This window comes from Talpa europaea (genome assembly GCF_964194135.1).
Source record: "Talpa europaea genome assembly, chromosome: 15".
Lineage (NCBI taxonomy): Eukaryota > Metazoa > Chordata > Mammalia > Eulipotyphla > Talpidae > Talpa > Talpa europaea.
This window is the reverse complement of record NC_140083.1, coordinates 33080743-33092808: the sequence shown is the minus strand read 5'-3', so window position 1 is coordinate 33092808 and position 12066 is coordinate 33080743. Positions and strand designations below refer to the sequence as shown.

The following is a 12066-nucleotide window of genomic DNA, read 5'->3' as shown; positions in this document are numbered from 1 at the left end:
TTCTGGCTTTAGGACTCCTTGTAGTATTTTTTGGAGTGGGGGTTTAGTTGCAATGAAATTCCGGAGTTTCTGTTTATCTGGGAAGGTCCATATTCTTTCTTCAAAGAGGAAGGAGAGCTTTGCGGGATAGAGTATTCTTGGTTGGCATCTGTTTTCTTGGAGTCTGTTGACTATGTCCCTCCACTCTCTCCTTGCCCGTAGTGTTTCTTCGGAGAAGTCTGATGTCAGCCTGATTGGCTTTCCTTTGAATGTTATCTGTTTCTTCCCTCTTGCCAGCTTCATTATTTTTTCCTTGTCCTGGATTCTTGGGAGCTTTACTATTATGTGTCTTGCTGTATTTTTTCTTTCGTCGTGGAAGTTTGGTGTTCTTCTTGCTTCTTGTATATCAATTTTCAGCTCCTTCTTCACATTTGGGAAGTTCTCTTCAATTATCTCTTTGAATATTTTCTCTGTTCCTACTTCTCTCTCCTCTCCTTCTGGTATTCCTATAACTCTTATATTTCCTTTCCTCATGGAGTCAGATAGTTCCCGAAGTCTTTCTTCGTTCTTTTTCCTTCGTACTTCTCTTTCCTTTTCTGTTTTGGTTCTTTTTATTTCTGTGTCTTCAAGAGCACTTATTCGTTCTTCCATTTCATCAATTCTGCTTTCATTGCTTTTCCCAGAATTCTTTAGTTCTTCCACTAATTCTTTGATCTCCTGCATTTCTTTTATTTCCCTCTTTAGGGACTCAATTTCATTCTTCTGATCGTTGATTATTTTTCCCTTATCATTGTTTTCCTTTATGACTTCTGTCAGTTTTTTAATCACGGCAATTTTAAATTCTCTTTCTGGAAGGCTCAGAAGTTCTTCCAAGTTACTGTCGTTGCAATCTGAGGGCTGGTTTTCTTTTTGTGGTGTGCTTTTTCTCTGGAGAGTTGCTAGGTTGCGTGTGGTTCTTCTCCTCCCTACTGTCTGTTTTCTAATTTGCCGTATGCGTTGGGACACTGTGTAGTTGGGACTGGCCGGCATCTTGGGTGAGCTTCTCTGCTCCCCTCTGGTTCCTCCAGGAGTCATCTGTCAGTTTCAAGCAGTCTTTATTGGAGAAAGGTCCCTGTCCTAAAATGTCGATGTGGGGACACACTCCCCTGTGCGCCTGGTCTGCCCCGGCGGTGGGTTCCTGCTCCCCCTCTGGGCTTGGACTGCAGGCCAGAGGGGGTCTGGCATGGGCGAACTTCCCCCGCTCACCTCTGGCTCCTGAGGAAGCCTTCTTCAGGTAGTCTTTACTGAAGAAATGTCCCTGTTCTAAAATGGTGATGTGGGACACACTCCCTGCGCGTACGGTGTCAGGCACACTCTTCTGCATGCCTGGTCTGCCCTGGCTGTGGGTGCTCGCTCTCCCTGTGGGCTCAGACTACTTTTTCGGAAGGGGCCGGGTGTGGGCTAACTCCCCAGCTGGCCACTAGCTCCTTCAGGAGCCTGTGCTGGCTTCAAGTCGCTAGGTGGTGCCAGAGATCTCTCCTAGAGCCCTTGGGGAGCTGATTTTCCACCCCGTGGGACAGGGAGCAGAGCGGGGATGGTAGGGTACACCTCAACGGCTTTGGGGTGCTGTGTCTGCCTTGTGCCCCACCGTCGTGGGGAACCCACGCCCCTAATTTCGTGCCCCGGGTCTCAGTTCCAAAGCCCTCAGTTCCAGGACGCGGGCTGTAGCCCAGTTCAGTGGCGCGGGAATGGCGCCTTTTGCCCCGCTCCCGTGCCTGGGCGCCTGGTTCCTGCTTACTCAGGGAGGGACCTTCACCTCAGTGAGGACCTCCGCGCGTCTCCCCGCAAGCCTAGGTCGTCTCCCAAGCCTAGGTCACAGGCGCGGGGACCTGGGCAGCCGAGATCCTGGTCTGCACTTGCTTTTCAAGCGCGCCGAGCGCGCCACTTTCCGCGCAAGCTTACTGGCAGCCTGGGCTGTGTGCGCGTCTCCCGGGGTCTTTGTTTTTCTCTAATGGCGCCTGGAGCCGTTCGCTCACCGCCGCGGCGAATCCTGCAGGGTTCGCCTCAGCTCCCGTTCACGGGGTGTGGTGGCTGCAATAGTTCCTTTCCACTCACAGTCCCACTTGCTGCGTCCGTTTTTCTTGTTGGCCGTTTTGGTTTGCTGTTTCCCTCCTCTCTGCCGGTCGGAGAGTGCCGCCTCTGTGGGCGGGGGAGGGGAGCAGGGTTCTGCGCTTCCCTCCCTTCTGGTCCTCTTTTATGGCAACTTTCTTCTTTGGGCAGTTTGCTGGAGTCGTCCGTTTATCTTCCGTGTCCCAGTTCTCACTGGGACCTGCCGCTTTTCCTCCCTATTAACTTTTTTTAATGGGAGATCTTACTCGCAGCGTCTCCTCGCCGCCATGTTGCTCCGCCGTTTGACTCAGTGTTTACAGCGAATCCACTCTGGACATAGAGGAGAATCCACCCTGGACAACAGTGCATGGTAACTGGTCTCCAAAACCAAGAAAGAGGCATGAATAGGACTTGAGTTGCAAACTCAGCAGGACTTCATTCTGTTAGGCAAAGACTTTGAAATCAACAGACATTTATGTTATTTTATTTTATAAAAGATTTTATTTATTTATTTATTTATTTATTTATTTATTTATTTATTTATTTATACAAGCACTGGGTACAGTCAGAAGCGTGAGAGGGTGAGAGAATTCACCAGAGCCATAGTGGGGAACAGAACAGGCAGACAGACAAAGTACACTGCCGAGGGGAGCAGCGAGCGCAGCAGGAGAGGTCTGCGCGCCATGTGGGACCCTCGCCAGTGGCCAGGGATTGAACTGGCGCTGCAGAGGCTGCGGGCAGCTTTGCAACCCAGAGCTCAACTGCTGCGCCACCTGGGGAGGCCCCATTTATGTTATTTTATAATCATTTGCCCATGGTCTAGTATTCAGGAATAGGGGACTTCATGGCTACACGGCCGTTGCTTGCAGTTATCACACAGGAGAGCCCCCCATTTGGTAGCTGAGACTGTTTATAGGTGTGATCATCATTGCATTTGTTGGTCTCACTCACTGACTGCTCCCTCAACTTCAGGATCCTGTCATTCTCTGGGCTAAACTTTGGGCATCTTATCCCCATATTCATAATAGCTAAGGAATAGCGCTGGTACCATTTTCCATGGATGTAGAACTCCTAGCAGACGCAGCAGGCTCCTAAGGATAGACCACATTGTTGAGAGTGTTCTAAACTTTATTTTTTTCCTAATTGAAGGGCCATTGGTTTACATCCTTGTAAGTATGGGAAGTATAGGATTTTTTTTTTTTAATAGAGGCATGCTTTTATTTATTTATTTGTTTGTTTGTTTTGTTTATACATGCACTGGGCACAGTCAGAAGCGCGGGAGGGTGAGAGAATTCACCAGAGCCAGAGCGGGGAGCAGAGCAGGCAGAAGGACGGAAGTACACTGCTGAGGGGAGCAGCGGGCGGCAGGAGGGGTCTGCGCGCCATGTGGGACCCTCGTCCAGTGGCCGGGGAGCAGCCGGGGATCGAACCGGCGCTGCAGAGGCTGCGGGCAGCTTCGCAACCCAGCGCTCAACCGCTGCGCCACCGGGGAGGCCCGGGAAGTATAGGATTTTTCCCTCAGATGTAGTCACCATAGCACACCAACCACTGAAACACCTCTACCACAGTCCATGTTCTCTCTCCCTATGCTGTTCTTAACCCTCCCTCCTATCCCTCCCCTCCCCTTTTGGATGCGTCAGTTCTGTGGCCCGCTTTCAAGGTTGACTTTAAAGTTTGTCTTTAAAATCCTGTTTGGTTTCTCTATATTCCACATGTAAGTGACAACATCCAGTATTTATCTTTTTCCTTCTGACTTATTTCACTTAGTATTATCCCTTCCAGCTCCATCCATGTTGCTGCCAATAGAATGAGTTTTTCTTTTTTTGATCATTGAATAGTATTCTAGCTCTCCTTGTGTATATAGGTAGTTTAGGCTCTAGCATACCACCTATTTTTGATCCACTCATCTGTTTTTGGGCTCTTGGGTTGTTTTCATATCTTGGCTATTGTAAATAAACATGGGAATACAAGTTTTCTTTTGATTTACTGTTTTTGTATTCTTTGGGTAGATACCTAGGAGCAGAATTTCTGAGTCATATAGCAGATCCATTTTTATTCTTTTGAGAAACCTCCGTACTGCTTTCTAGAGAGCCTGAACAGTCTATTTCCCCACCAACAGTGTATAAGAAGGTCCCTTTTTCTCCCTACCCTCAACATCAGCTTCTTTTTTTTCTTTAAATAGTATATCAGACAAGTATGATGTGTACTGCCTAATGGTCTTTGCCTCAAACTATGTGTTGTGACTGCTCTGACTTTTCTTGAAGTCTGGAGCATAAGACTCTGCCCTCTGGGCTTTTCCTTGGTCTATTCTCATCCCCTTTACCATTCAAAGTGACTAAATTACTCACTTGATTATTCAATAGAATGGTCACACATTGGATTTTTCTAAAACTATACTGATCAAAGTCTCTGGCATTGCATACACACATTTGCAGGTTTCCTGTACACAAAGTGACTACTAAGGTTGCTCATGTGCTATCACAGCATTGCAGATCCAAGCTTATGAATTTCATTCCCACTTGTGCTTGTCCTTGACCCAGTGAAAAGTATTTGACTCAGCAGGAATGCTCCAAGGCTTAAAGTTCTTATAGCCTCTTTTGCTACCATTATGCTGTGATCCTGAATGTAATAATGAGAAAATAGATCAAGGACTCTGAGTTAGTCACTAAGTAATGTCCTTTCTTTCATATGTACTGGTAGATGGATGAAATGTACACATAGTATATGGCTGCAAAGAAAGCAACTTCTAATTCTGAAAACCACAGCTAGATAATAGCAGGCCTGTTCTTTGCAGAGGGGCAACAGCTCTCATAAAAGGACATTTTGTTTCTTGAAACTGTGAAGTTGTTTTTAAAATGTGGACAGAATTATTAGTCATGTGGAACCAAAATCCCCTGATGTTCACTGCAGTGTATTGAATGCAGCACAAATGCATTTGCAGGTGTAGTGACCTTCTGCTTATAATGAAGTTGTTCTGTGGGCCAAAAAAATGAGTTCATTCTCAGAGGCCCTCTGCATTCCTGATTCATATATGCATTGATCTGGACAAGGCAACTTTGTGGGAAAGCAAATCACCCTCAGGGTAGGGCCCATATGCCCTTTCTCTTGCGCATCGGCCATTGGTTTGCATTTGTATTTTCAAATGTAGAGAACTGCAACCTTCTTCATGGAAGACTGCAAATCATTCCCTGCATTTTGAAATTGCTGGGGAAAGGCACCAAGAATATTGAACAGGAACGATTTTTCAGCATTTCTCCAGGAAACTTAGCTGTTAGAGACTGAGAAAGTAGAAAAGTGTTTTAGGTAGCATCCAGAGGCTGGAATAGAGTGTCTTAAGAAATCACCAAACCCCACCTTCTCATTTACAGTTGAGAAAGTGGAGGCACAGAGAAGTGAAATAATATGCCAGTTTGTCCTGGTCAGACTGGAGCCCAAGTCTCCTAGATCCCAGTTTAAGGTAGTTTCTGCTGTCCTTTTTCTTCTCTGCCTTTCTCTTCCAGCAAACTTACCCTTAAATTAAGGATAGAACCCCTTTAAAGAAAAAGACAGAATCTAGAGGCGTATTTCTCAAAATATAGTCACAGCCAGTTATGTCTGAATCACTTTGGATGCCTTTAAAGTGCTTATCTGGGGCCTCCCCAGTGGCGCAGCGGTTGAGCGCTGGGTTGCGAAGCTGCCCGCGGCCTCTGCGGTGCCGGTTCGATCCCCGGCTGCTCCCCGGCCACTGGACGAGGGTCCCACATGGCGCGCAGACCCCTCCTGCCGCCCGCTGCTCCCCTCAGCAGTGTACTTCCGTCCTTCTGCCTGCTCTGCTCCCCGCTCTGGCTCTGGTGAATTCTCTCACCCTCCCGCGCTTCTGACTGTACCCAGTGCATGTATAAACCAAACAAACAAACAAATAATAAATAAATAAGACATGCCTCTAGAAAATTAAAAAAAAAAAAGTGCTTATCTGGGATTCACCTCGACCTCCCAATTAAAATTGAGGCCTGGGTATCTGCATTTTCCAGAAGATCCTTAGTGATCCTTCTGTGCTTTATGCTTGAGAGTCCAGGGTGTATAAATGGGCAAGTGGCATGTGACAGCGAGTGACCACTAACTTTTTTTAACATCATTTTTTTAATTAAACATTTTTTTTTTAATTTTATTTTTGTGTAGAGGATCTAGGGTGAGGCCGAGGTTCGCGGGGTGAAAGGATTCACCAGAGATGCAGTGGGGAGCAGAACAGGTGGATCTACTGAAATACACTGCTGAGGGGAGCAGTGGGTGAGACAGGAGAGGTCTGCTGTGCCATGTAGGATAGCTCCCTGGCCGGGGATCAAACTCAGGCTGTAATGGTGATAGTGTGACAGCACTGAGACTTAACCACTGCACCACCAGGGAGTCCTCCTTAACATCATTTGAATGAATTTATCATTCATTGATAAATTCAACCATCAATACAACCATTCATTGTTTCTTGCTTCTCTTAGTGCTAGTCATGGAGTGAGCTGAACAGAGATAATAATGGTGCAAAGAGTAATTTCATTCATTTTTCTAATGACTGGTCTGGGCATAACTATAGCTATTAATATTAGCTCTTTTTCCCCCTACCTGGCAATATTTATCTGCTATATATTGCTCTGCCATGAAAGTGGAAGGTAAATGAATACTTTGCAAGTAACCTCAAATACACAGGCCCATTCCAGACTCTGTTGAGCCACGGTACTTGGCCTCAAAATGTCTAGCAATGAGTCCACAAATAGTTCAGTCAGAGTCCCAATTACCTCTCCACGCAGGTAATTATTACTTCTGCCATTTAAATGAAATTTCAGTACTTTGCTTATAGCAATAAATTTAGGGCCATATTTATGCACTCCCTGCTTCTATTCATAGTATAAATTTAAAATTCCATTTCTGTTGGGACACAGCTCTGAACTGTCCTTCAGTACGAATCTGGCTGATAATAAATAAAATAATGACATAATCTCATTTCTGCCTCATTACCTAATGGACTAAAAAAGAAAGAAAGAAAACCTAAAACCTAACACTCCATTTACCCTGCATATTGGGACAGTTTTGTACTTCATGGCCGACCAGGAACTGAGTAGTCCTGGTGAATTATTGATGTGCTGTCGGAACATGACGTCATAGCGCTCTGGCCTGTGCACGACGGAGTTTAACGGCTTTGCGGTGTGTTTTGCAGCACGCTCTTTCTGACAAGGCATGTGTGAAAGCCTTTGACCCAAAGACAACTTGCTTACAGGAATGCCTTATCACTACCTTCCAGGAAGCCTACTTTGTTTCAGAAAGTTTTGAAGAAGCTAAAGAAAAGATGAGGTAAACTTGCTCTTTCCTCTAGAGAAAATAACTTTTTTATTGTTCTGCCTCTGTTTCTCCCCTCTCTCTCTCTCTCTCACACTCTCTCGCTCTCTCTCTCTCTCTCCCCCCCTCCCCCTCTCTCTTCTCTCTCTCTCTCTCTCTCTCTCTCTCTTTCTCATTCTCTTGCCAGAGGGAGTTGATGGCATCTCCTTCCATTTCTGTTTATTTTGCAGGGACTTTGCAAAGTCAATTACTCGTCCCTTCTCAGTATACTTCAATCCCTACACTCAGAGTATTGAAATTCTGAAAGACACCAGGAGTATTGAAAACGTGGTGCAGGACCTCCGCAGTGATTTGAACACAGTGTGTGATGCCTTGAACAAAATGAACCAGTATCTGGGGATCTGATACCTGGGAACAGTGTTGATGCCAGCACAATCTTTTTGGGGCTTAGCAGCAATTCAGTCAATGTCATAGAACACCAATAACTTTCTGTGCCCTGCCTTGGCTAGGAAGCATGCAACTCTGTGTATCTTGACCTATGTAACTTACTGTGTTAATATGTGAAACCCCATGACACATCACTGCTCATTGTATGAAAGACTGTAACACATTTCAATGTTTTAAATAGATTTAACATTTCTGCCTAGTGTCCTTAACCAAGCTGTATCTATTTAAAGTGTGTAACAAATAGTACTCTTATAATTCTAGCTTATGACCTTTTCTCTTCGATCTGAGCCTTTCCTCTGTGTTCATTAGATAAAATGAAAATAGCAGTGAAGCTGTTTCTTTTTCCTGCAGTATCAGTGTTTTCACAGCATTTTTTGAGATAAACCCAGAGTTGTATGAAATTTCACATGAACAAAAGATTCAGCATTCTCTTTCAGATATTGAAAATGTTGAACACAACAGTTGCAGTGGCTTTTAGGCTGAGACTTTATACAATGTAAGGAAAGAGAACTTTTAACAAGCAGAATATATAGGTTCATTGACCTTGCATAAACTGAGTTGTGGCACACTTCTCAAATTATTTTGGAAGAAATAACGTTTAGGAAGGACATTAGAAATGACTAAACCATGGGGAATAAATCTTGGGACTATGGATTTTATGCTGGAATAAAGTGAATTATCTTTTGCAGGTGTTTAACCTGTTTCTTTTAGAGAACAAAAAAATCAAGAACTTTGACTTAAAAAGTGCAGAGATTGAATCTCAAGAGGTTAAGTGATTTGCCAAAAGTAGCACAGTTAGCTGCACACCAACGTACAGCCCATTGCACCTTGCTTTTCTGAATTGCTGAGAAGCTCCATGTGGTATATACATGTATTTATGTGTAGTCAGAGAGGGGAAACTAACAATTGTCAAAAGTAATGTATAACACTAAATCAGCCTTGGTTTGTGCCCAAGGGTTGCCAACAATGTGGATGTCTCTTTCATCATCCCAAACAACACCAGATTTCTAGGATTTTGTCTCCTTAGTTTGGGTCAATTTGGGAAAATAGTGATACACCAGATTTCAACTTTTCTTTTGTGCCGTAAGAGGTGTATTCAGGTAATTAAATGAACAAATAAAAATATTGTTGAATGAGTAAATGAATTTCATCTTCTGATTCCTTCACCAAATGCTACCACTGGTCCTCTAATTCTGCTCTGGTAGAATACCGAATGGATGAAAGGGCAGATGAGAAGTAGGGAAGAAAATGAGGATGAAATGACTTTTACGTTAACAATTCTCAAATATGTACTTGAGCAATTTCTGAGGAAGTTCTTTTAATAAAAAATTACACAGAATTTCAAACTAATTTTTACTATTACATGGACCCTTTATGAGTCAGAAATTTTTGGACTAAGTATATTTAGGAAGAACATAAGAAACAGCTTAAAATATATATCAGAGGTTAAATCCAGAGATTTATCTATTGGATATCTAACCCCCTGAAGACCTTTCATTTCTGAAAGATTCGCAGTACTGAAATTTTATTATTTATTTTTTTATTGTTAGTTTTAGAAGACAACATAATTCAACATTTGTATATATTGCAACATGACCACCACAATAGGTCTAGTAACCTCCATCATCATACAAAATATTTTTTTCTTGTGATGAAAGCTTTCAAGATTTAATCTCTTAGCAAATTTCAGTTTTGCAATGTAGTATTATAAACTATAGTCACTATGTGACACATGACATACATTGCCATGATTTATTTCTTATCTGGTACTTAGTAGCTTTTGACCTCCCTTTTAACTAATTCCCAAACCACTGCCTCTGACAGCAACCAATCTGGTGATATGTTCTCTGTATCTATGTGCTCTTTTTTTTCTACCTAAAGATTTCACATATGGTATTTGCCTTTCTCTGTCTGACTTACTTCACTCAGCGTTATGTCTTCAAGGTCCAACTATGTTATCACAAATGGAGGGATTTCATAATTTTTCTTGTTCGAATAATATCCCATTGTGTATGTGCCTATCTATCTCTCTATCTACCTATCTATCTATCATTTGTCACAATTTTTTTTTCAATCAACTCAGCCATGTATGGATAATATAGTTGTTTCCATATCTTGGCTAATGAAAATAATGCTGTAGTGAACAATTAGTGTTTCCATTTACTTTGAATACCCATAAATGGAATTGCTGGCTCGTATGGTAGTTCTATCTTTATTTATTTATTTTTTTTGAGGAACTACCATTTGATTGCACATAATGGTTGTACCAATGTCTATTTCCACCAATAGCACATGAGGTTTTCCTTTTTTCCACATCTTCACAAACACTATTTTGTGTTTTTTTTGATAATAGTACCCACTTGCCATATCTGTGCCTTCTTTGGAAAAATATCTAGATGTTCTACTGATATTTTATTTTATTTTTTAAAATATTTATTTATTTATTTATACAAGCACTGGGTACAGTTAGAAGCATGGAGGGGTGTGTGAGCGAATTCACCACAGCCAGAGCAGGGAACAGAACAGGCAGACTGACGAAATACACTGTTGAAGGGAGCAGCCAGTGGCAGGAGAGTTCTGTGCGCCATGTGAGACCCTTGTCGGCGGCCGGGGATGGAACCGGTGCTGCGGAGGCTCCGGGCAGCTTCACCGCCCAGCACTCAACCGCTGCGCCACCAGGGGAGAACTCTAAATTTTTCTTTTTGACAGTTTATTATAGTGTATATGTAAAAGATTTTTGGATATTGATTTTGTATCCTGTAACTTACTGAATTCATTTGTCCTATTGTGTTTTTTGGTGCTATAGTGTTTTGTATGTATAATGTCCTGTCATCTGCAAAGAATGACAGTTTCTGATCTTAGAGAAAATTATTTCAGCTTTTCACCATTGAGTTTGATGCTAACTGTGGGCTTATTTATATGACTTTTATTATGTTAAGGTACATTCTTTCCATACCCACTTTGAGAGAGTTTTAATCATAAATAGATGCTGAATTTTGTCAAATGTTTTTCCTGTATCTATTGAGATGATCAAGAAAAAAGATCTAAGGGAAAGAAAAATGATGCTCACAGGCTTTAGCAAGGAAGAGGACTAGCCAAAGTAGAGTTAAAAAACCTAAATAAGGGACCAGGAAGAAGACTAATTATAATAAAGAAAAAATAAAAATCAACAAGTAGCTATAAACCAGAGACACACTACAGGGGGAGAGGGGGAGGAAAGGAGGGACTAGGGCCAAAATAAGGGGGGGTGGGAATTGTATGGGGAATATAACCAAAATGAAAATGCATACATTGTGCAAAAATGAAAAATGATGTAAGAATTATATAAAATAAAATATTAAAAAAACTTCAATTACAAACTAAAAAAAAAAAATAAAGAGGGACATTAGCCTAGCAGGCCCCTGACCCATTTGGTTGGTGCATTCATATTAGCAATTGAATTTTCACATGAAGTCTGCAGGCTTTTCAAATAGCAGCTTCCATGCTAGGCCCTCGGGTGAGAATGTCTGCTTAAGAGTGGCTTCTCTTTTGCTACCATCTTGTGGGGCTTGTGGACATGAACCCCATTGCTTTTCTTTTTTTTAATAGAGATATTGTCTTTTTTTAAAAAGATTTATTTATTTTATTTTATACAAGCACTGGGTACAGTCAGAGGTGCTGGAGGGTGAGAGAATTCACCAGAGCGGAGAGCAGAACAGGCAGAGTGACGAGGTACACTGCTGAGGGGAGCAGCGGGCGGCAGGAGGGGTCTGCGCACCATGTGGGACCCTCGCCCGCTGGTTGGGGATCGAACCGGCGCTGCGGAGGCTGCTGGCAGCTTTGCAAGCCAGCGTTCAACCGCTGCGCTACCGGGGAGGCCCCCCATTGCTTTTCAAAGCTAGATGTTTTGGGAACTCATCACTCAGGTACAGGTGTTAAAATTTTGGGTGTCTGATGTGGAGTTTGAATCCTTCATTCCTCAGGCAGAAGCTCCATATTTTGAGTTCCCTCTCAATTATGTGTTGTCATGGTAGGAGTGAACATTATGATGAGATTGTGTGTAGACTTTTTCTAGCATTAGGTTTTTTTTTTTTTTTTTTTAAGGGAAGAAATTGCTCTATGTGTATGTGTAGATTCATTGTGTCTGTGGGAGGACATGAGTTTAGGCTCTTTCCATGTTACCCTCTTGAACTGAAACCTCCAACTGAACTTTGAAGAAGGGATCTGGTGGATAAAATGTGATAGTCATACAATTTAAAGCTATTCTAG

The 12066-nt window shown here is 42.7% G+C and overlaps 1 protein-coding gene across 1 annotated transcript in view; it reads left to right on the top strand.

The window, feature by feature from the left end:
* TPH2 (tryptophan hydroxylase 2) overlaps positions 1–7776 on the top strand; it is a gene marked incomplete at both ends in the record, with an annotated part of 109129 nt that extends 101353 nt beyond the window's left edge. Inside the window, 2 exons of the mRNA XM_084255897.1 lie at positions 7253–7386; positions 7602–7776. Coding sequence (XP_084112023.1) covers positions 7253–7386; positions 7602–7776 — 309 coding nt within the window. The remainder of the gene's footprint in view (positions 1–7252; positions 7387–7601) is intronic.
* Positions 7777–12066: the final 4290 nt, after the last annotated feature.